The sequence below is a fragment of the Delphinapterus leucas genome, chromosome 1, assembly GCF_059928025.1.
Source record: "Delphinapterus leucas isolate spDelLeu-1000000601 "Yukka" chromosome 1, BTC_Dleu_Yukka2, whole genome shotgun sequence".
Lineage (NCBI taxonomy): Eukaryota > Metazoa > Chordata > Mammalia > Artiodactyla > Monodontidae > Delphinapterus > Delphinapterus leucas.
In genome coordinates this window covers 109,556,295-109,582,029 of record NC_143129.1, presented here as the reverse complement: position 1 = coordinate 109,582,029, position 25,735 = coordinate 109,556,295, and the positions used below count along the sequence as shown (strand labels likewise).

At 38.5% G+C, this 25,735-nt stretch overlaps 1 protein-coding gene and 1 non-coding gene across 2 annotated transcripts; one reads left to right on the top strand and one right to left on the bottom strand.

Annotated features, from left to right (window-relative positions):
* Positions 1 to 25,735, top strand: C1H1orf146 (chromosome 1 C1orf146 homolog). The gene is made up of 6 exons (XM_089909591.1): positions 1 to 59; positions 3,601 to 3,655; positions 22,705 to 22,798; positions 24,272 to 24,440; positions 24,845 to 24,923; positions 25,601 to 25,735. The coding sequence occupies exons 1-6, from the start codon at positions 1 to 3 to the stop codon at positions 25,733 to 25,735; spliced, it is 591 nt and encodes a 196-aa protein (XP_089765717.1).
* TRNAA-CGC (transfer RNA alanine (anticodon CGC)) lies at positions 10,151 to 10,223 on the bottom strand. Its single transcript has one exon. It is a non-coding gene; the product is annotated as a tRNA-Ala (tRNA).

The following is a 25,735-nucleotide window of genomic DNA, read 5'->3' as shown; positions in this document are numbered from 1 at the left end:
ATGCCTGGCAGGTACGAGAAGCAGGAAGGGGGCCAATGTAGCTGGAACAGTAGAAGCAGGTGAGAGAGAGTAGTAGAAAAGGTTGGCTAGGTAATAGGGAAACTGGATCACATAGGGCCTTGTAGGTCATCATAAGGACTTTAGCTTTAATTCTGAGAAAGCTGAGAGCCATTAGAGGGTTTTAAGCAGAGAGGAGACAAAATCCATCTTCTGTTTTAAGAGGATTACCCTGGTTGCTATGTTGAAAAATACTTTAGGGAGCAAGGCATACATAAACAAGGAGACCTGTTAAGAGGCTAATGCAATAATCCAGGTGAGAGTTGATAGTGGTTAAGACAAGGGAGGTGGTCAGGCTCTGGATATATTTTAAAGGTACAGGCAACAAGATTTCCTGATGGGTGAGATGGGGTAAATTGTATTTACCTGATGTATTTTACCTGATGTATTTACCTGATGTATTTACCTGATGTAAATTGTATTTCCTGATGGGGCAAGGTATTTAAATCTAACAATAGGAAAAATGTGAGTTATTAACAGAGATGGGGAAGACTCTGGGTGGTACAGCTTTGCAGGGTGGAAATTAAAAGTTGTCTTGCCATGTGAAATTTGAGATGTCTGTTAGTGGAAATATTAAATAGGCAGTTGTATATACCAATCTGGAGTTCAGGAGAAAAGTTAAGTCTGGAGATAGAAATTTGGGATTTGTCAGCATACAGATTACATCTAAAGCCATGAGTTCATGAGATCACCACAAGAGTGAATACAGTTGACCCTTGAACAACGCAGGGGTTAGAGGCACAGTCAAAAATCTGTGTAAAGGGAGACTCAAGAGGGAGGAGATAATGGGATATATGTATATGTGTAGCTGATTCACTTTGTTATAAAGCAGAAGCTAACACACCATTGTAAAGAAATATCTGTATCTCCAATAAAGATATTAAAAATATATATATATATAAAATATAGTAAAGAAAAAAAAATCTGTGCATAACTTTTGACTCCCCCAAAACTTAACTACTAATAGCCTACTGTTGACAGGAAGCCTTACCAATAACATGAACAGTCGATTAACATATATTTTATATAATATATTGTATTCTTACAATAAAGTAAGCTAGAGAAAATATTATTTAGAAAATCATGAGAAAACACATTTACAGTACTGTACAGTATTTATTGATACAGTAAGTTTCCATCATCTGTTTACAAGATGAGTCACCTGTCAGTACCTACATCAATATTGTCTTACATGATACAAAACACTGTGGATGTTGTATGTATTACTAACACTAGACATCAAAACTGAAAAGATAATGTGAAAAATAAATTAATTTTTATTTACAAGTATAACAATTCATGCATTGGTAAAGAAGCAGCAATATGATTGTTCTATGGTAGCCTAATGTTTTTGATACAATTGCTTCACAGTAACCTAGCCTATACACTAATGAATGAATCATTAAAAAATTTTTATGGCATACATTATTGCAGTCATATTCATAATAAAATACTGGAAACATTGTTACTTAAAAAGACACACTTACCTGTGATAATAGCCTGATATGCAGTTTCTCCAGCTATGAGAAAGAGGCATACTGTACAGTAATATAACTCTGAAAGCAAAGTTATAGAACAGTAAGAAAACTAACATTATTAATTTTACATTAAATATCACTCATGTCTATGTAAAGATAGACTAATATTTACATATATTTTATGCATTCACGACATGCCTAATTTTTTCTTAATTTTTTCAATATTTCTAGGTTAACGGTTTGTGAGTTTCTTCAAATTGTCACAAATCTCCAAAAAGATTTCCAGTATATTTATTGAAAAAAGTTCATGTATAAATGGACCCATGCAGTTCAAGGGTCAACCATATAGCCAGATAAGAAAAGAGGTCCAAGGATTGCACTTGGGGTGCTTCCAAGAGGTTGGGTATTGAGGGAAAAACAATTAACGGATGTTGCAAAGTAGCCTGTGAGGTTAGAGGAAAACCATGAGAGCATGGTGTGGGAAAGCCAAAGGAGAACGTGTTTCCAAGAGGAGGAAGTGATCAACTGCAACAAATGATACTGATTGACCAAGTAAAATTAGTATTGAAACTGCTGAATTTAGCAAGGACCTTGACAAGACCAATTTCTGCGGCATGGTGGAAATTTTAAAAAGCCTAACTGGTTTTTAAGAAAAAGCTGTAGAGGTAGGGATGTGGCCTAGACAACTTAGGTTTGAAGCCCAGCCCTTTTCTCACTAGCTATATCATCAGGCCCAATAACTTAATCTCTATGAGCTCCAGTTTTCTTATTTTTAAAATGAGAATAACATAAATTTTACAGCATCTATGAAGAATATTAATAGAATCATGTATGTAAAGCAGCTGGTATAGTACCTGGTACAGAGTAGGTTCTCAATAAGATTAGTTTTCCTTTCCCTCCCTATTCTGGTGAGTTGCCCAGAACTTCAGTACCCTCCCCAGAATGGACCCTTCTTTGCACTTGCCAGGTTCCCTACCACAACTGGAGTCTCTGCTCTCAACCCAGCCTAGTCTCCTTGTAGTATCACAGTTGGAGAGGGAACTGCTGTCCTGCACTCAGCCCACGGAGACCCTCCGATGCTTAATCTTGGATGTCTCCCCTACCCCTTTGCTATTAGCCTGCTCTGAAACGTGAGGACCTTCCAAGGAGAGTCCTCCAGCCCACACCAGCTGCTGACTCAATTCCTTGAGCTCTCAAACCCAGAAGGTGTGGCTCCAGCCAGGTCCTGACTCTTGTAATAAGTTTTGCCATGCCTTAACAAACTGTCCAGAGGCAGCAAAAGAGGGCACCGAATTATAATATCAGTTATAGGAAACTCCACACTTACAAAAGGGCTACCTCGGAATAATTAATCCACATTACAAGTGTGCACCAAAGGACTTTTTCCTGGAGCACTCTCCCCCATATTTTATAAAGTAAGACACAAATAGTTTTGCATTCTAGCCATTAGGCTCTAGGCAAATGGTGGCTTTTCTTTTTCTTTACTTTTGAATTTTTACAATTGTGAGCACCAGTGCCTAATAACTTGCTGAGCTTCAGTTAGGTCTGGAAAAAATGGAGTCCCAAGAGGAAATACAAAGGCCTCTATAAGTTACATTTACGGCCATTAATGAAAATGTATTTTTACCATAATTTGGATAAACCAGAGGTCACCCTGATTTTACGTTCACAGTGGTACTACAAGAATTGAGCCTAAATTTAAGAAAATTGTGAAAAATCAACTGCAGGCAACTCAATCTAACATGAAAAATCCCTCGGCTTTTTCTTAATCTCTTACCGGTTGGAGCAAATTTTACGCTCTAAAGAGCGGGGCACGTCGGGCCGTGGTTCACGGGGTCTGCGGCTGCGCAGAAGCCCTGCAAGCAGAGGGGGCTGAGGCAGCCGAGCGCAGAGAACACGCCTGGGCTTCCTGCTCCGCCCGCGGAGCTTCTCGCGGAAGGCTCTGGAAGTGTGGGAGCGGCGGAGCTGTCCTGGACGCCGTGCTGATCAGGTGTGTTTGCAGGCTTGGGGATGAGGCTGCCGAGAACGTGGTTCTTCGCGTTTTTCTTTCTTGGTTCTTTTCCAGTGTGGTTTTTCCTCACACGTCCCGAGATCAGATCTTTACCTCAGGGCTTTGGCGGGTGAGAAAGGATCCTCCCCAGCCTTTTCTTCCTTTGGGAATCGTGTGGAAAGGGGTTTTCTTGGGTTTTTCATGTAGGATTGTAGAACTGCCTCCTTTTCTGAAGCTCTGTCTTCCACCCCTCGAATTTATATTTGACTTCGGGCGGTGTTCGTAACCTCTTCCCTCCTCCCACTCCCGAGAGCGGGAGAAAGTCCTAAAAAGAATCGAAGAGGGGCTTCCCTGGTGGCGCAGTGGTTGAGAGTCCGCCTGCCGATGCAGGGTACAAGGGTTCGTGACCCGGTCCGGGAGGAACCCACGTGCCGCGGAGCAGCTGGGCCCGTGAGCCATGGCCGCTGAGCCTGCGCGTCCGGAGCCTGTGCTCCGCAACGGGAGAGGCCACAACAGTGAGAGGCCCGCGTACCGCAAAAAAAAAAAAAAAAAAAATCGAAGAGGCCGTGAAAACCACTGTAGGCCAGACTTCCACTTGATGACGGAGGAGACTGAGCGGGTTAGCGATGTACAGGAGGTTGTTGTGCAATGTTAAATTTATTTAAATTTGAAAACTTGGGAAAGACAAAACCGTAATGACGGAAGCCCAGAATATTAGGGCCTTGGACCTGGCAAAGGCGTTAAGAGGCCATTGGGTCCAACCTGATTTGCAGATGAGGGAACGGGCCACCTGGAGGTGTGGTGAGTGGCTCACAATCAGCGATGAGTGGGGCTTGGTTGCTAGTCTAAGAGCGTTTCCCCGGAGAGATTGAGGGAACCTTGCTGCCTCAGCCCTGTTTATCTGACGCGTTCTCAGTCGTTAATAGTACGCTTCTGGGGGTCTGCGACCCCAATTCCTTTCTCACTTATTAGTGCATAAAATTAGTTAACCTCTAAGTTTAGTTAAATTAGTTAAAATTGTTTATTAAACCTGTATAGAGGGGTGTGAGGATTTAAATGACTGTACAGGTATGCCTTGGAGATATTGCAGGGTTTGGTTCCAGGCCTTAGCAATAAAGCGAGTTACATGAAGTTTTTTTGTTTCCTGGTGCATATTAAAGTTATTTCATACTATACTGTAGTCTGTTAAGTGTGCAGTAGCATTTTGTATCTAAAAAAATAATGTATGTACTTTCATTTTAAAGTAGTTTTTCAAAAGGTAATCATAGTCTGGGCTTCCCTGGTGGCGCAGTGGTTAAGAATCCTCCTGCCAATGCAGGGGACACGGGTTTGAGCCCTGGTCCGGGAAAATTCCCACATGCCGCGGAGCAACTAAGCCTGTGTGCCACAACTACCGAGCCCGCATGCCACAACTACTGAAGCCCGTGAGCCTAGAGCCCATGATCCACAACAAGATAAACCACCGCAATGAGAAGACCATGCACCACAACGAAGAGTAGTCCCCACTCACCGCAGCTAGCGAAAGCCCGCGTGCAGTAACGAAGACCCAAGGCAGCCAAAAATAAATAAATAAAATATATTTATAAAAAAGAAAAAAGCTAATCATAGTCTGACAAGGCAGGGTTGCCACAAACCTTCAATTTGTCAAAAAAAATCAAAACAAACAAAAACCACAATATCTGCAAATCACAATAAAGGGAAGCAAAATAAAATGAGGTTTGCTTGTATGTTTTGTGGATGTATTATCAGGTGGATTGTTATTAGCTAGACAGTAAATTAAGTTGTATGGGAGGAAATAAAAATTTCAGTCGTTCCCCCAGACAGCCATTTACTCATTCATAAACAAAGTTTGAGTATCTACTTTGTGCCAGGTGTTGGAGGTACAGTATTGGATAAAACAGGTGTCTCTGCTCTCATAGAGCTATTAACTTGTCATTCATTCATTCATGCAATGAATGAGGAAATTATAGAGCAGCTGGTTTCAACCCAGCAGGGAGAACTTTCTAATTATTAGAATTGTTCAAAAGGAGAATAAAATTGCCTTAGGAAATATTAGCTCACCATCACTGAAAGTTACTTTCACTTGGATTAGTTGGTTTCTAAATTTTGCTTTAAACTAATTTTGTATTAAGTAACATGGAGATTACAAATTTGGTTGACATTAAGGAGATTATGATCTAGGGGAAATGAACTACGTTTATAAATAATTTTATGGGGCAAAATATGAGAAGTGCTTAACAGGTGTTGTAAAGTGGATTCTGAGGAAGGAGAGGTCTCATTTAGTTTGAGGGAGACAGAGATAGTTTCTTGCAGAAGGCGGAATTTCTAATGGGCCTTGAAGGAGAGGTAGGATTTTTTTTAAAATAAACTTTATTTTTTAGAACAGTTTTAGATTTACAGAAAACTTGAGATTCTACTTCACATTCCACTGCACATTGCATTACACTGCAATGTGAAGCCCGTGCACCACAATGAGGAGTAGGCCCTGCTCGCTGCAACTAGAGAAAGCCCATGCACAGCAACAAAGACCCAGCGAAGCCAAAAATAAATAAATAAGATACATAAATTTATTTTAAAAAAAGAAAATTTAAACAAAAGTATGAGGAATAAAGTAAAAAAAAATGCTTCTATGAACATTCTTATACAAGTCTCCTAGTACACATTGCATGCATTTCTTTTGAGTATATATTTAGGATTGGAATTGCTGGGTTATAATTTATGTGTATTTTCAACTTTAATAGATAATGCCTGTCAAGAACTGTGAAAGGTCTTTTTACTCTACTTGCAACCTAACAAGCTAACCTATTACCGTTTTATTAATGCTGGCAGAAGATAAAAGATGCCTGGATTAGAAACAAAAGATTTTTAAAATTTTGTGGCAAAAGCAGTAACCAAAGTTTCAGGTTCTTGTTCGTTCCTCTGGCCCCCAAATTCCGCAGGGGTGTGGGAATAACATAAGTAAACCTAGGTGAATGTACATTCAATTGGTTGTGTTAACAGAGAGAAACACTGAAGGGAAGAACACTTGTTAATTAGTAGTAACAAGTCTGCTTGCCTCATTCCTCAATGTTCATTGCAAGTGAAAAATGGCCCGGATAAAGAGTAATCAGGGGCTTATATTTACATACCCAGCAAAAACATGCAGACACTAAAGACCCCTCACAGATTATCTACCCCAATAATGCCTAATCATCTTCCAAAATGGTCATATCAATTTGCACTCTACCCATGTATAAGAGTCCTTGTTGCTTCATATCCTTACCAGTTTTTTTTTTTTTTAATTCTAAGTTTTGTCATTCTAATGCAGCCATTCTCAACAGGAGTTCTATGAGAGAATTAAACCTGTAGAATATGGTTTGAGTGATTATTTTCTCAATTCTACCAAAGTTGGTAGATGACTAGTACCATTCTAGATGTACAGAAGAAAAGTAAAGTCATATCATGGATGTCTTAGGGAGGGCTTGGCAAACTACGGCCCATGAGCCAAATCTGGCCCTCCACACTTGGAGCCAAGAATAGTTCTGGTTCAAGTGACTGGAAAAAAATCAAAGAAAAATAATACTTGTGACACATGAACATTATATTAAATTTATATCTTAGTGTCCATAAATAAAGTTTTAAGAAATACAGCCATGTTCATTTGTTTACTTATTATCTGTAGCTGCTTTCACACTACAATTGCAGAATTGAGTCACTGCAACAGAGACTGTATGGCCCACAAAGTCTAAAATATTTACTCTCCAGCCTTTTACAAAAAAGCTTGCTGACCCCTGTCTTAGGGCATTAGAGCTTCATATCCCAGAACCCTAATTAAGAAGGCTGTCATGCGTACAAAATATCTCCTTGTGGTCTTAATTTACGTGTAATTTATCATTTTGAGTGTGATGTAAATAAAGTGAGTATTTAAAAGGTAAGTAGAATTTTGGCAGGCAGAGATCAGGGTGGTTGTTTCAGATGGAAGTAAATAGTATGGCATGGTAGTGAGGTGAGAAAGTATAGGGTTTCTTTGGTATAATGGGCAGGACTGACTATATAATTTGCAGGCCCAGTGTGAAATGAAAACATAAGATCTCTTGTTTAAAAATTAACATTTTCAAGACAGCAATAGGGGATAATAGCAATAAGACAAGTACAGGATCCTTTTAAGTGTGGAGCCTTGTGTGACTCCACAGATTGCATGTCAGTGAAGCTGCCCATGTTAGTGGGAAGTAATTCTGGAAAGGAAACGTGGCATCAGTCTTTGGGGAGAGGAGCTTGAATACTAGGCTAAAGAATTTGGATTTGATTTCTTAAGCCTTAGGGAGCCATTAAAGTTTTCTGAACAGAACAGTAATCTATGGGCTTCCCTGGTGGCGCAGTGGTTAAGAATCTGCCTGCCAATGCAGGCAACATGGGTTCGAGCCCTGGTCCAGGAAGATCCCACATGCAGTGGAGCAACTAAGCCCGTGTGCCACAACTACTGAAGCCCACATGCCTAGAGCCCGTGCTCTGCAACAAGAGAAGCCACCGCAATGAAAGCCCACACACCACAACGAAGAGTAGCTCCTGCTCACTGCAACTAGAGAAAGCCCACGCGCAGCAAAAAAAAGACCCAATGCAGCCAAAAATAAATAAATTTTTTAAAAAAAGAAGAGTAATCTAGTTATAAATTAAGTTTTAGGAAAATTATTTGGGAAGAGTTTGTAGAATAGATTTGAAAGGAGGCAAGACCAGTTAGGAGGTAAATATAGTAGCTCAGGCAAGAGGTAATAAACATGGTATTAATGAAAAAGGAAGAGGAAAAAGGAATAGATCTAACATTGGACTCATTCACTTTTTTTCTTTTTCTTTTATTGTGGAAAGAACAGTTAATATAGATCTACCCTTTTAATAAAATTTTAAGTATATATTATTGTTGACTATAGGTACAATGTTGTACAGCAGATCTCTAGAGCTTATTCACTCATAAAAGAAAATTACCTGATATAATAAAGGCCATATATGACAAGCCCACAGCTAGTACCATACTCAAATGTGAAAAATTTTCCTCTAAGATCAGGAACAAGGCAGATGTGCCCACTTTCACCGTTTCTATTCAGCATAGTACCGGAAGTCCTGGCCAGATCAGTTAGGCAAGAAAAAGAAATAAAAGGCATCCAAACTGGAAAGAAAGAGGTAAAACTGTCCCTGTTTGCAGATGACATGATCCTATAAAAAAACTGTTAGAACAAATATATCAATTCAACAAAGCTGCAGGATACAAAATCAACATATAAAAATCAGTTGCATTTCTATATAGGAACAGCAAACTATATGAAAAGGAAATTAGGAAAATAATCCCATTTACAAGAGCACCAAAAAGAATAAAATACTTAGGAATACATTTACCTAAGGAGGTGAAAGACTTGTGCACTGAAAACTACAAAACTTGGATGAAAGAAGACACAAATAAATGGAAAGACATCTTGTGTCAATGGATTGGAAAACTTAATACTGTTAACATGTCCATTCTGCCCATTCATTTTCACTCTGTAGGTGTATATGACCTTTGCCACCATCCTCTCTCAGCCTGAATTTCCTAAAGTGTAAAATTATATAAATACTTTCTTTTTCTTTTCACATTTGTTGCTCAAAACCCAGCCCAAACTGAAGTTCAGTGTGAAATTTCTTGTGTTTTCCTTTGAGCATTCCTCGTAAGATATATATATATTTAAATATGTGTGTATACACATTCTCATTCCATTTCTAACTGATCTTTTGTTTTGTGATAGTTATGTCTCTACTCTGAGCAGCCTTTAATTTTATTATCAAGTTTGAATCACTTCAGTTTCCTCTCTCTCCTCTTGTTGCCACAAACTGCCTCTGCTGGAAGGAAAAGCCTGGTTTGTGGATGCCAATTAAATCAAATAACAAAATGTTTATAAACTGTCTACTGTGGACTAGTTTGGAAGAAAATAAAAAATTGAAATATCATTAGAGAAGGCTTCATGGAAATGCTGGGTCTTCCTTCTTTAAGTTAATGCTCTGAAATGGGAACCATTGCTTTTAATAATTCTTAATAGGAAGCATAATATTGAATGAGCTTAATGTATAACAAGACAGATATTTTTTCAGTGTCAATTTTTTTTTTTTTTTGGCTGTGTTGGGTCTTCGTTACTGTGCGCAGGCTTCCTCTAGTTGCGGCAAGTGGGGGCTACTCTGTTGCAGTGTGCAGGCTTCTCATTGCAGTGGCTTCTCTTGTTGTGGAGCACGGGCTTTAGGCGCACAGGCTTCAGTAGTTGTGGTGCATGGGCTCAGTAGTTGCAGCGTGCAGGCTCTAGGGCATGCAGGCTTCAGTAGTTGTGGTGCATGGGCTCTAGAGCGCAGGCTCAGTAGTTGTGGTGCACAGGCTTAGTTGCTCCATGGTATGTGGGATCTTCCCAGACCAGGGATCGAACCCATGTCCCCAGCATTGACAGGCGGATTCTGACCCACTGTGACACAAGGGAAGTCCCAATTTAAAAAAATATATATTTATTTATTTGGCTGCACCAGATCTTAGTTGTGGCACATGGGATCTTCGTTGCCACGTGCGGAATCTTCATTGCCGCATGCAGGCTCCTTAGTTGCGGCATGCAGACTCTTAGTTGCGGCATGCAGGATCTAGTTCCCAGACCAGGGATGGAACCCAGGCCCCCTGCATTGCGAGTGCAGAGTCTTAACCACTGGACCACCAGGGAAGTCCCATCAGTGTCAAATTTTGACTTTCAAATATTCTTTAGAATGTCTCCATTACCCTAATTTTATTTCTTTCTGTAATTTACTCATTCATCAAGCAAACATTTCTATGTGTTCTTTTTGTTCTTATTTTTCTCAGATTATTGGCACCACTAGAAGCTGGTTTGATACAGAGAGATGGCTGAAAGTGATGGAAAAGAAAAAATTAAATGGACAACCACCGTTATTATTAGCTCATCGCTTAAGGTAAAAGAGGCATTTGGGCCATTGATCTTGAATTTAAAATTAAAAGCAATAGAACAATATTTTTAAATATCTTTAGCTTGATTATCCAAAGTTGTGTGAATCGGCAAGTACATAATCTAAAATGTGTTTTAAAGACAAATTATGAATGTCCCTGCATCCATTTTCCTACTTCTCTAAATATTTGAAGGTTGGAAAATTTCTAAGTTCCTTTTTTTTTTCTCACTAAGCCTATTCTAATAGAGATGTTAAGTGATTACAGAAACAATGCATATGCACATATATATTACTTAAGGTTTTTTGAAAGGTAAACAACAGAAACTGATCTGTCTAGACTTAGTGGCCTTGGGAGGAGGCTGTCTCCCTACAGTTTGGTTGGGGAGGGAATGGGAGTTGAATGCCTGAGGGCAGTTGGTCATTCCACAACTGTTTTTAACTCCTCAGCCAACAGGATTTCTCCATTGCCCTGATGTTTATCTTATGGACACCACCTAATGTCTAGAATGAAGGGGCAAGAAATGATTATTCTATGGTAAACAGAGAGGCTAGAATAAGACTCTGAATACGATCTGTTTTATTCACCCTATCCATTCACTGCTGCCTCAAGCTGCACTTTGCTCTGTTGGCTTTAGCCATCTAGCACCATACCAAATACCCATTTAAGACAGCCTCAAGGTTCATTGGAATTTTTCATGCTTCTTTTTGTTAGGTTTCTGGAATCCATATTTCTCTCTTGTTTCTTTAGCTTTTCCAGACTGATTTTGAGAGAGGGAGACAGCAACCCATGCTAATGTGCTTGTTTTGTGCTTTCTTCTCTTTTTTCTTTCCTTTTTGTCCCACCTTTTCTTTTCTTATTATTAATTTGTTTTTTTATTTATTTGGTTGTGTCGAGTCTTAGTTGCGGCATGCGGGATCTTCTTTGCAGCATGCAGGATCTTTCATTGTGGTGTGCAGACTCTTCATTGTGGCACGCGGGCTTCTTTCTAGTTGTGGCGTGTGGGCTCCAGAGTGTGCAGGCTCAGTAGTTGTGGTGTGCAAGGCTCTAGAGCACACAGGTTTAGTCGCCCTGTGGCATGTGGGATCTTAGTTCCCCAACCAGGGATCGAACCTGTGTCCCCTGCATTGGAAGGTGGATTCTTAACCACTGGACCACCAGGGAAGTCCCACCTTTTCTCTGTTTCTTTTTTCTCTTCTTTTTTGCCTCCTTTTATATTGATTGGTAATTTTTTCTCATTTTTTTCTTAACTAGCTTTGAAACTAGCTAGTTTCTTAACTAGCTTTGAGGTAATTTTTTCTCAACTAGCTTTGAATAGTTTTTTCTTAGCTGGCTTTAAACAGCTCTATTTATGTTTTTTAATAGTTACCCTAGAAATTTAACATGTATACTTAGCCCCACAAAATCCAAAGTAAATAATTATTTTTATCTTCCTCTTAAATGACAAACAAATCTTAGAACACTAATTCCAATTACCCTTTTCTGTATTATATTTTGTTATCATATACAGTTTAATTCTATCAATTTTTTAACTCAACAAAGTGCTATTATTTTCTAAAGTTAGCATTTGTTTAGATTTACTCATGTCTTTGTTACTTTCTTTGCTCTTCTTTTCTTCTTTTGGCTCAGACTTTCCATTTTGGATCATTTTCTTTTTTATCTGAAGAATATAATTTAGAAATTATCTAAATGAGGATCCTCTCAGTTTTTGTTAGTATCCAAATACAGTTGACCCTTGAACAACGTGGGGTTATAGGCAGTGACTCCCTCACTCCCTCCCTCAAAACTTCACGTTTAACTTTACATTTGGCCCACTGTATCAGCAGTTCTGCATGCGAGGATTCAACCAACCTCAGATTGTATAGTACATGTATTTATAGAAAAAAATCCACACAGAAGTGGATCCACACATTTCAAACCTGTGTTGTACAAGGATCAACTATATTTTTGTCTTCCCCTTGATCTTGCAAGATGTTTTAAAAATCACTTTAATTCAGGTATAACTTACATACAATAAAATACATTTTAAATGTACAGCTTAATGAATTTTGACAAATGTGTATACCTGTGTAACCATCACCCCAATCAAAATATATAGAACATTTTCGTCACTCCAGAAAGTTCCTTCATGCCCTTTTGTAGTCAGTCCTTTTCCAGTTCCCCACCTCAAGCAACCATTGGTCTGATTTATCACTATAACTAGTTTTGCCTGTTGTAGAACTTCATATAAATGGAATGATACAGTTTGTACTCTTGTGTCTGGCTTCTTGCATTAAGCATAATGCTTCTGAGATTCATCCATGTTGTTACATATAACAATAATTTGTTATCTTTTCTTTGCTGGGTAGTAGTGTGTTGTATGAGTGTATGCCAGTGTATCTATTCACTAATAGATAGATATTTGGGTTGTTTCCAGTTTTTGGCTATTATGAATTAAGCTGCTCTGAACATTTATGTATGTCTCTGTTAAGATGTGTTTGAATTTCTCTTATAAATACCTAATAATGGAACTGCTGGGTCGTATGATGAGTGTATGTTTATAAGAGATTACAAACTGTTTTTCAAAGTTCACTACAAATGAACACTGAATCCATTTAACTATATAGCTATACTAAAACTAAATGCAGGGATTATGGTTTTATATTTCCATCAGCAATGTATAAGAGTTCAAGTTGCTCCAAGTTGAAAGATATTTTCCACTTGATTTACAGATATTTTCTCTCAGTGTACTGAAAATATCTTCACTGGATTCTGGCTTCTGTTGTTTTTTCTTTTGTTTCTTTTGTTTTGTTTTAACTTTTTTTTAATATCTTTATTGGAGTATAATTCCTTTACATTGTTGTGTTAGTTGCTGCTATATAACAAAATGAATCAGCTATACATATACATATATCCCCATATCCCTTCCCTCTTGCCTCTCCCTCCCACTGTCCCTATCCCACCCCTCTAGGTGGTCACAAATCACCGAGCTGATCTCCCTGTGCTATGCGGCTGCTTCCCACTAGCTTTCTATTTGACATTTGGTAGTGTATATATGTCAGTGCCACCCTCTCACTTCATCTCAGCTTCCCCTTCCCCATGTCCTCAAATCCATTCTCTACATCTATGTCTTTATTCCTGTCCTGCCCCTAGGTTCTTCAGAATATTTTTTTTTTTAGATTCCATACATATATGTTAGCATACAGTATTTGTTTTTCTCTTTCTGACTTACCTCACTCTGTATGACAGACTCTAGGTCCATCCACCTCACTACAAATAACTCACTTTCGTTTCTTTTTATGGCTGAATAATATTCCAGTGCATACATGTGCCACATCTTCTTTATCCATTCATCTGTTGATGGACATTTAGGTTGCTTCCATGTCCTGGGTATTGTAAATAGAGCTGCAGTGAACATTGTGGTACATGACTCTTTTTGAATTGTGGTTTTTTCAGGGTATATGCCCAGTAGTGGGATTGCTGGGTTATATGGTAGTTCTATTTTTAGTTTTTTAAGGAACCTCCATACTGTTCTCCATAGTGGCTGCATCAATTTACATTCCCACCGACAGTGCGAGAGGGTTCCCTTTTCTCCACACCCTCTCCAGCATTTATTGTTTGTAGATCTTTTGATGATGGCCGTTCTGACTGGTGTGAGGTGATACCTCATTGTAGTTTTGATGTGCATTTGTCTAATGATTAGTGACGTTGAGCATGCTTTCATGTGTTTGTTGGCAATCTGTATATCTTCTCTGGAGAAATGTCTATTTAGGTTTTCTGCCCATTTTTGGATTTTTTTTTTTTTTTTGATATTGAGCTGCATAAGCTGCTTGTATATTTTGGAGATTAATCCTTTGTCAGTTGCTTTGTTTGCAAATATTTTCTCCCATTCTGAGGGTTGTCTTTTCGTCTTGTTTATGGTTTCCTTTCCTGTGCAAAAGCTTTTTGTTGTTTTTTTTTTTTGCGGTACACGGGCCTCTCACTGTTGTGGCCTCTCCCGTTGAGGAACACAGGCTCCGGATGTGCAGGCTCAGCGGCCATGGCTTACGGGCCCAGCCACTCCGCGGCATGTGGGATCGTCCTGGACCGGGGCACAAACCCGTGTCCCCTGCATCGGCAGGCGGACTCTCAACCACTGCGCCACCAGGGAAGCCCTGTGCAAAAGCTTTTAAGTTTCATTAGGTCCCATTTATTTATTTTTGTTTTTATTTGTTTCTCTAGGAGGTGGGTCAAAAAGGATCTTGCTGTGATTTATGTCATAGAGTGTTCTGCCTATGTTTTCCTCTAAGAGTTTTATAGTGTCTGGCCTTACATTTAGGTTTTTAATCCATTTTGAATTTATTTCTGTGTATGGTGCTAGGGAGTGTTCTAATTTCATTCTTTTACATGTAGTTGTCCAGTTTTCCCAGCACGACTTATTGAAGAGGCTGTCTTTTCTCCATTGTATATTCTTGCCTCCTTTATCAAAGATAAGGTGACCATAGGTGTGTGGGTTTATCTCTGGGCTATCCTGTTCCATTGATCTATATTTCTGTTTTTGTGCCAGTACCATACTGTCTTGAATACTGTAGCTTTGTAGTATAGTCTGAAGTCAGGGAGCCTGATTCCTCCAGCTCCATTTTTCTTTCTCAAGATTGCTCTGGCTAAAACTTCCAAAACTATGTTGAATATTAGTGGTGAGAGTGGACATCCTTGTTCCTGATCTTAGTGGAAATGGTTTCAGCTTTTCACCATTGAAAATGATATTGGCTGTGGGTTTGTCATATATGGCCTTTATTCTGTTGCATTAAGTTCCCTCTATGCCTATTTTCTGGAGGGTTTTTATCATAAATGGGTGTTGAATTTTGTCAAAGGCTTTTTCTGCATCTATTGAGATGATCCTATGGTTTTTAATCCTTCAATTTGTTAATATGGTGTATCACATTGATTGATTTGTGTATATTGAAGAATCCTTGCATTCCTGGGATAAACCCCACTTGATCATGGTGTATGGTCCTTTTAATGTGCTGTTGGATTCTGTTTCCTAGTATTTTATTGAGGATTTTGCATCTATGTTCATCAGTGATATTGGCCTGTAGTTTTCTTTCTTTGTGACGTCGTTGTCTGGTTTTGGTATCAGAGTGAGGGTGGCCTCGTAGAATGAGTTTGGGAGTGTTCCTCCCTCTGCTATAGTTTGGAAGAGTTTGAGAAGGATAGGTGTTAGCTCTTCTCTAAATGTTTGATAGAATTTGCCTGAGAATCCATCAGGTCCTGGGCTTTTCTTTGCTGGAAGATTTTTAATCAAGTCTCAATTTCAGTGCTTGTGATTGGTCTGTTTGTAATTTCTCTTTCTTCCTGGTTCAGTCTCAGAAGTTCTGCTTTTCTACGAATTTGTCTATTTCTTCCAAGTTGTCCATTTTATTGGCATATAGTTGCTTGTAGTAATCTCTCATGATCTTTGTATTTCTGCACTGTCAGTTGTTACTTCTCTTTTTTTATTTCTAATTCTATTTGAGTCTGTTTGAGACTTCTCCTTTTTTTTCTTGATGAGTCTGGCTAATGGTTTATCAATTTTGTTTATCTTCTCAAAGAACCAGTTTTTAGTTTTATTAATCTTTGCTACTGTTTCCTTCATTTCTTTTTCATTTATTTCTGATCTGATCTTTATGATTGCTTTCCTTCTGCCAACTTTGGGAGCTTTTTTGTTCTTCATTCTCTAATTGCTTTAGGTGTAAGGTTATGTTGTTTATTTGAGATGTTTCTTGTTTCATAAGGTAGGATTGTGTTGCTATAAACGTCCCTCTTAGAACTGCTTTTGCTGCATCCCATAGGTTTTGGGTCATCGTGTTTTCATTGTCATTTGTTTCTAGGTACTTTTTGATTTCGTCTTTGATTTCTTCAGTGATCTCTTGGTTATTAAGCAGTGTATTGTTTAGCCTCCATGTATTTGTACTTTTGAGAGATTTTTTCCTGTAATTGATATCTAGTCTCATAGTGTTGTTGTCAGAAAAGATACTTGATATGTTTTCAATTTTCTTAAATTTACCAAGGCTTAATTTGTGACCCAAGATATGATCTATCCTGGAGAATGTTCCATGAGTACTTGAGAAGAAAGTGTATTCTGTTGTTTTTGGATGGAATGTCCTATAAATATCAATTAGGTCCATCTTGTTTAATGTATCCTTTAAAGCTTGTGTTTCCTTAATTATTTTCGTTTTGGATGATCTGTCCATTGGTGAAAGTGGGGTGTTAAAGTCCCCTACAATGATTGTGTTACTGTCGATTTCCCCTTTTATGGCTGTTAGCATTTGCCTTATGTATTGAGGTGCTCCTACGTTGGGTGCATAAATATTTACCATTGTTATATCTTCTTCTTGGATCGATCCCTTGATCATTATGTAGTGTTCTTCTTTGTCTCATGTAATAGTCTTTATTTTAAAGTCTATTTTGTCTGATATGAGAATTGCTACTCCAGCTTTCTTTTGATTTCCATTTGCATGGAATGTCTTTTTCCATCCCCTCACTTTCAGTCTGTATGTGTCCCTAGGTCTGAAGTGTGTCTCTTGTAGACAGTATGTATACGGGTTTTGTTTTTGTATCCATTCAGCCAGTCTACGTCTTTTGGTTGGAGCCTTTAATCCATTTACATTTAAGGCAATTATCGATATGTACGTTCCTATTACCATTTTCTTAATTGTTTTGGGTTTGTTATTATAGGTCTTTTCCTTCTCTTGTGTTTCCTGCCTAGAGAAGTTCCTTTAGCATTTGTTATAAAGCTGATTTGGTGGTGCTGAATTCTCTTAGCTTTTGCTTGTCTGTAAAGTTTTTAATTTCTCCATCAAATCTGAATGAGATCCTTGCTGGGTAGAGTAATCTTGGTTGTAAGTTTTTCCCTTTCATCACTTTCAATATGTCCTGCCACTCTCTTCTGGCTTGCAGAGTTTCTGCTGAAAGCTCAGCTGTTAACCTTGTGGGGCTTCCCTTGTATATTATTTGTTGTTTTTCCCTTGCTGATTTTAATATTTTTCTTTGTATTTAATTTTTGATAGTTTGATTATTATGTGCCTTGGCATGTTTCTCCTTGGATTTATCCTCTCTGCACTTCCTGGACTTGATTGACTATTTCCTTTCCCATATTAGCGGAGTTTTCAACTATAATCTCTTGAAATATTTTCTCAGTCCCTTTCGTTTTCTCTTCTTCTTCTGGGACCCCTATAATTCCAATGTTGGTGTGTTTAATGTTGTCCAAGAAGTCTCTGAGACTGTCCTCAATTCTTTTCATTCTTTTTTCTTTATTCTTCTCTGCAGTAGTTATTTCCACTATTTTATCTTCCAGGAAACTTATCCTTTCTTCTTCCTCAGTTATTCTTCTATTGCTTCCTTCTAGAGAATTTTTAATTTCATTTATTGTGCTGTTTATCATAGTTTGTTTGCTCTTCAGTTCTTCTTTGTCCTTGTTGAACATGTCATGTATTTTCTCCATTCTATTTCCAAGATTTTGGATCATCTTTACCATTACTCTGAATTCTTTGTCAGGTAGACTGCCTATTTCCTCTTCATTATTTTGGTCTGGTGGGTTTTTACCTTGATCTTTCATCTGCTGTGTATTTCTCTGTTTTCTCATTTTGCTTAACTTACTGTGTTTGGGGTCTCCTTTTTGCAGGCTGCAGGTTCGTAGTTCCCATTGTCTTTGGTGTCTGCCCCCAGTGGGTAAGGTTGGTTCAGTGGGTTGTGTAGCCTTCCTGGTGCAGACGACTAGTGCCTGTGTTCTGGAGGATGAGGCTGGATCTTGTCTTTCTGGTGGGCAGGACTGCGTCCGGTGGTGTGTTTTGGGGTGTCTGTGACCTTATTATGATTTTAGGCAGCCTCTCTGCTAATGGGTGGGGTTGTGTTCCTGTCTTGCTAGTTGACTGGCATAGGGTGTCCATCACTGTAGCTTCCTGCTCGTTGAGTGGAGCTGGGTCTTAGTGTTTAGATGGAGATTTCTGGGAGAGCTCTTGCCGTTTGATGTTACGTGGAGCCAAGAGGTCTCTGGTGGACCAGTGTCCTGAACTTGGCTCTCCCACCTCACAGGCACAGGCCTGACACCCAGCGGGAGCACCAAGACTCTGTCAGCCACACGGCTCAGAAGAAAAGGGAGAAAAAAAGAAGGAAAGAAAGAAAGAAAAATATAATAAAGTTATTAAAATAAAAATTATTAATTAAATAATTAAAAAATAATAGTAAAAAGAAAAGAAAATAGAAAGAAAGAAGAGAGCAACCAAACCAAGAAACCAAATCCACCAATGATAACAAGTGCTAAAAGCTATGCTAAAAACAAAAACAAAAACAGAAACAAAAAAAACCCAAAAATGGACAGAGAGAACCCTAGGACAAATGGTAAAAGCAAAGCTATACAGACAAAATCACACAAAGAAGCATACACACTCACAAAAAGACAAAAAGGAAAAAAATATATATATCATTGCCCCTGAAGTCCACCATCTCAATTTTGGGATGATTCGTTGTCTAGTCAGGTATTCCACAGATGCAGGGTACATAAAGTTGATTGTGGAGGTTTAATCCGGTGCTCCTGAGGCTGCTGAGAGATTTCCCTTTCTCTTCTTTGTTCGCACGGCTCCTGGGGTTCAGCTTTGGATTTGGCCCTCCTCTGTGTGTAGGTCGCCTGAGGGCGTCTGTTCTTTGCTCAGACAGGATGGTGTTAAAGGAGCAGCTGATTCGGGGGCTCTGGCTCACTCAGGCTGGGGGGAGGGAGGGGTACGGAATGCAAGGCGAGCCTGCAATGGCAGAGGCCGTCATAACATTGCACCAGCCTGAGGCGCGCCGTGTGTTCTCCAGGGGAAGTTGTCCCTGGATCACAGGACCCTGGCAGTGGCGGGCTGCACAGGCTCCCTAGAGGGGAGGTGTGGCTAGTGACCTGTGCTTGCACACAGGCTTCTTGGTGGCTGCAGCAGCAGCCTTAGCATCTCATGCCTGTCTCTGGTATCCGCGCTGATAGCCACGGCTCACGCCCATTTTTGGAGCTTGTTTAGGCGGTGCTCTGAATCCCCTCTCCTCGTGCACCCCGAAACAATGGTCTCTTGCCTCTTAGGCAGCTCTAGACTTTTTCCCAGACTCCCTCCCGGCTAGCTATGGCGCACTAGCGCCCTCCAGGCTATGTTCACGCAGCCAACCCCAGTCCTCTCCCTGGGATCTGACCTCCGAAGTCTGAGCCTCGGCTCCCAGCCCCCACCCGCCCTGGTGGGTGAGCAGACAAGCCTCTTGGGCTGGTGAGTTCTGGTCGGCACTGATCCTCTGTGCGGGAATCTCTCCGCTTTGCCCTCTGCACCCCTGTTGCTGCGCTCTTCTCCATGGCTCTGAAGCTTCTCCACTCCGCCACTCGCAGTCTCTGCCCACGAAGGGGCTTCCTAGTGTGTGGAAACTTTTCCTCCTTCACAGCTCCCTGCCAGTGGTGCAGGTCCCATCCTTATTCGTTTGTCTCTGCTTTTTCTTTTTTCTTTTGCCCCACCCAGGTACGTGGGGAGTTTCTTGCCTTTTGGGAAGTCTGAGGTCTTCTGCCAGCATTCAGTAGGTGTTCTGTAGGAGCTGTTCCACATGTAGATATATTTCTGATGTATTTGTGGGGAGGAAGGTGATCTCCACGTCTCACTCCTCCACCATCTTGAAGGTCTCCCTCAGTGTTTCCCAGTCTTATTTGAATAAGGCACATCTTTTAATATCTCATGGGACTAATATTTAATGAAACATAATTTGGAAAATCTAGTCTTAGCTCCTTGTTATGTTGAAAACTTAACTCTTGAACTTACCTATTTTTTCGTAATTCAGTACTTTCTAATTTTAACTTTATTACTTTCTTCTACTATTTTCTTTATACTTCTCTTAGTTGGCTCCTGGATAGGACAGAATTGAAATTCATCAGCGTGGCATACATGGTCCTAATTATCTGCCATCAGTTATTCCTAACACTGTCTCCAAATTAACTGACTCATACACAACTAACACACTTAAAAGAATCATACTTTCAGGTCTGAATACCTTTGTCTATGTTTTCTGTCTACGTTCTTCTCACATTTGTCTTCTTCCTTCACTTGTCTGCTTAATAAACTGTTTTCCATTTAAAAGATTTGCCTCGGCTTCCCTGGTGGCGCAATGGTTGAGAGTCCGCCTGCCGATGCAGGGGACACGGGTTTGTGCCCCGGTCCAGGAAGATCCCACATGCCACAGAGCAGCTGGTCCCGTGAGCCATGGCCACTGAGCATGTGCGTCCGGAGCCTGTGCTCCGCAACGGGAGAGGCCACAACAGTGAGAGGCCCGCGTACCGAAGAAAAAAAAAAAAGATTTGCCTCCAATTTTATGAAACTTTCCTGACTCACATCTGTTACATCCTTTTATATATTTTCTGGTTCTTTGCCAAAATTCTTAACCTTGCCTTTCATCTCCTTGAACATAGTAAACAGCTATTTTAAAGTATATACATGGTATCTTTACTATATGTATCCCCTATGACTGCTTCTATTACCTGTTGTTTTTCATAGTTCTCTTTCATGTAATTTTGTTTTTGTATGTCTGATTATTTTTAACTGTGTGTTGGAATTTGTATTTGAAAAATTGTTTGTGGAAATAATTTGAGGCCTAGAATAGTTTTATATTCCCCTAGAGAAAACTTAATTCTGCGAGAGAATTAAACCTCTAATGTCCTAAGCAGGGTTGCCAGATAAAATACAGGACACTCAGTTAAATCTGAGTTTCAGATAAACAATGAATTTAGTGTAAGTTCATCCCAAATATTGCACAGGACATACTTATATCAAAAAATTGTGTTGTTTATATGAAATTCAAATTTAACTGGATGTTCTATTTTTTTATTTGCTAATCTGGCAACCCAAGCCCTAAGGCTTCTATTGTATGTAATAAAGGAGCTTATCTCCTGTTCATTTAGATGATACTAGTTATGTGAGAATTGAGAAAATAATCATTCAGATAATTTTCTTTGTTCTGTAGTTGAAATGAGGAGACCTAATTGAGAAGGGTCGCTCTAGGGGGTGCTTCTGCAAGGTACTTGGGAGCACTAGTAATACAGTATCACTTTAATACAATTTTAAGGATTGAAATGGTTTGAAGCTAGGCTGCAGCCCCTGTGAGAGCTGTTCTACTTTTGTCAAAAGCTCTGTTCAGCCTCTCCTCTCTCTTCCTGAACTGACAGATGCCCTCAGGAAAAAAAATCACCTAAGTGCTGATCTCTTATCTTTGAATTTCTGTATAGGTCTTGGTCTTGTAATTTTTCACTATCCTGCTAACTCTCTGATGCATTCAAGATTTTTTAAACTTTCCAGCTTTTCTAGTTGCCTTCAGCAGGAGGGTTGGCCTAAATTACTTAATCTGCCATCACTGGACGCAATGTGTAATTTTAAAACAGCAGCAGAAAACTCATGCGAAGAGTCTTAATTGAACTCTAGGTCAGGATCTGTTTGAGTACCATAAAATACTCTTTTTAGGAAGGAAGGGAATCAAGTATTCTATATCTAGAATACTTGATATTCTAGATATATTTAAGTATGCTTAAAATATACATGTTCTGAGGCTAAATATAAAATTTATATAAGGGATTTTTATCTACTTGGAGACTAACAAGCTTGAGTTTTAACCAATTCATAATTAGTATAAACCACGTCTATTTTAGTGCTTCGGGTAATATCTAATTACGTGGGTAGAATAGGAAATTAGATGAATTTTGAAACGCTTAGTATTTAAACCAAAAGTCCTATTGCTGTCTTCATGTTTTCTAACTCACCTAAGGCTTAAAACATTTGAAAAGTATACTAAAAGTAACTGTAATGTAAACATGAATTGGAGAATTGGTTGTCTCCTTGTGGTACTGTGTATGGCACTTCATGGTTCTGTCAACCATCTAAGAAACACATCACCATACACCTTCTATTTATACATTAATGCATGTCAGAATCCATCTTCAAGTTGTTTTTCAAAGAGAAGTCTGTGCTTGCTCTTATAGTTTAATTCTTTAATACTGTCCTTATTTTCTTCCCTAAGTAACGTAACTAGTACACAACTCATTTCCAAACCACAGTGTCTTTCAAAACTAAATATTTTTACCTTTTTTTAAAGTTTTTTTCTCCATAGAGAGCACATTTGGTATCTCTTGTTGATGATCAATCTTTAAGTGGTATAGTTATAAAAGAAGCTATTAAACTTGTCTTAATTTTTTGATTAGCTTTAATTAAACTCTTTAAAACATGTCTTAAGTTTGTATTTCTGAAAATTTTTTTAAGAGTTATGAAGTTGCAACCGCCCTAGAAAATCGAAGCCATAAAGTTCGGTATTCAGATACAGTGGAAAATGGATCAATTATATTTTCTCTTTCTGGTACAGTATATTTGCTAACTTCCTTGATTTAAGTTTCTTAATAAATAAGTGTAAATTCTAATAATTTGGTAGTTCAGTAACTGAGTAATAAGCTTAAGGTGTTACCTTTTGGGAGAGGTAAATGTATAAAACTTTGTTACTGCTGCAAAAGCAGTACATATGGCCAATTACAGAATATATTCCTTTTTAGATTACAATTGTTGAACTAAAGCTGAACCAGTGGAGTCTGGTAGAGGATGGTACAAACTACTTGCTTTGGAACCAAGTTGAAAATAGAACAAAGCCACCCTCTGCAACAGTCAATACTTAAAATATTACCCATATTAACAGAGACCAACATCACGATATTGGTCAAAATCCATATACAAAAACAATATAGAAGAATGTTTTTCATAATTTTGTACAAGAGTTTGCTGAACATAATATTGATATAAACAAATACTAACTAAAGGAAACAAATGGGGACAAATGTTCCTGAAATCATAAAACTGTACAACTGTGAGTCATGGGCAAAGTACAGGAAGGAATTAGATTAGGATATGAGAAAGCTAGGGACATGGGAAGGAGGCAGCTCCACTTGTGCTTGGAAAATGACAGAAGTGATAAAAAAAAAAAAACATGGAGGTGAAGGATTTTATTAGGATGGTTACAAACAGACCTGTACTCTAGCAGAGATTTTGGAAGACAGGCACTTTCAAAAGCTCCTAGAAATAGACCTCCAGGCTGAAAATGGTCCAACCTCAAATTCATCTTTCCCGGTTGAATAGAGAGCCCTATATGCAGTCTCTTATTTAATCCTTTCAACAAACCTATCAAAGAACTATTATTCCAACCTTACAGATGAAGAAATTTAGGTTCAGAGATATTATATAAATTTTTAGCTCAGGTTGATTCAATTAGTATAATCACATAGTAGCTTTCCTCAGATTGTGTCCTCCCCTCATCTTTTAAAGAGCTAAGTAGATTGTTTCCCTTCTGGACCATTCTTATAGGCCTGATACTGTTTCAGAGTTCCTAGATATCTGCTTACTGTTTTAATTTATATAATAGTTTATGTTCTGATATAAAAGATTCTCCAAGAAATAACTAAAGGCTTGCTTAAAACAACTTTTCTTTAGTTGATTTCCAGCTTTTAAAAATCATAACATGTAACTAAAATTAGGCATTACTTTCATTGTGGACAGTGCCTTAGAGTAAAAAAAAAAAAAAAAGGTTACTGACCAAGAAAGGGTTTTTCCCTTAAATATTTAGATTAAGTCATCCTTTTATATACAGAGCACTTCAAAGAACTACCTAATTATTTTGTCATGTAAGACTTTCATTATGGTAATTTCCATTTGTTATGGGTTTAGGGCCTGGACACTTACAGCTATGTTTTACTTATAGTTATTTTTGTTGATTTTACTGAGTTTACAAAAAAAAATTTTATCAGTATGACGAAGTGACATTTTATATTACACTCACCTTTCCTAGGAGTTGCATTTTTATTGATGGATGCTAAAAAATGCTTTATGTCTGCTGAAGAAACATTTCTAGCCAAAATTGAGAAGTTTATTAACATTCACCGAAATAGTTTTTTGGTTCTGTCTGCTGCCCTGCATGGGCCTGAGGAATGGAAACTGATGTTCAGGATTCAGCAGAGGTATGGACAACAGCACTACAGACCTATTTTCCTGAAATTATTTTATTTACTTCGATTCTGAATTATATTAGGCAAGCGAATTATGTTTTTCCAAAAGGTAAACTTTATAATGTTAACCTGTCCTATTTAATAAAATGCAGGCCAAATAGCTAGTCTATGAATCAGGGTGACAAGTTGCAGAGTGCATGCTGATATATGGGATTCTCCAGCAAGACTAAATCAGAAGTGAACACTTCTTAGTCAATTAAGTTCTGGCTGTAAAGCCATATCAAATCCTCTGTGGAATAAGGCAGGCATGAATGAATAAACAAATGACAAACAATAAGAGGTTTGTCTCTTCTTTCCACTTAAGATAACAGATGTAAGTCATATCAACTATTTAACTTTTGAATTTTTTTTTCCAGATTCCTGGGTAGTAACCTACGGATACTTCCAGTACACAACACAATAAATGCTATTAATCTTATGTGCACCATAGCTAAGGTAAGTCACCTGAGGAAAATGCCATACATACATACACACTGATACACTTCAAGGTTCTTGACTTCAAAATGCACACCCTCTTCGGTAGAACTGACAAATATTCTACTTCTGTTCCCCTCAGAGAGGTTGCTATTTCCAAACACATGCAACTCTTTCCCAAGCCTGAACTTAGCCTCTCAAGTCTTCTCAATTTACTTCCAGTACCAACTACCAGGATCACTCATTTAGGGCCAAAAGAGCATTTGGCCATATATATACAGTGTTGGCCCTATTGGTTACTTAAATCTTCTTTCAAATTCTAAAGTATAAATATTGGTAGTCATGAACTGTCAGAGTGCATACATACTATTTTATAACTTCACTGGTTATCCACTTTCTTTTCATACTTATTCTCCTCTGTAAAGTGTGCTCCCAACTCCCATAGGCAGTTAGGTGTTCCTTACTCTTATCCTTGGAACAGATCTCTGTTGAAGCAATTCTTAATAGTATTCTATTTTTTGGCTTGCACATCTGAAATCTCTTAAAGACAGAGATCAGGTATTTTTCTATTACTCTAATAACCCATATACAATACTGATTGATGCTTGTTGAATAAATAATGTTAGGTATTTTATGATGTGACCCTGTAAAAATACCTTATTTCTCAAATAATATTGCATGTTTATATCTTCTTCCAGATCACCTCCAAACCACACATAGATAGCATCTGCTACAGAATGATAACAACTAAAGCTTACATCATTGAGCAAAGTCCAGTTTGGAAAACACTTCAAAAGATAAAACTGAGTAGTGATACATTTAACCCAAATTAG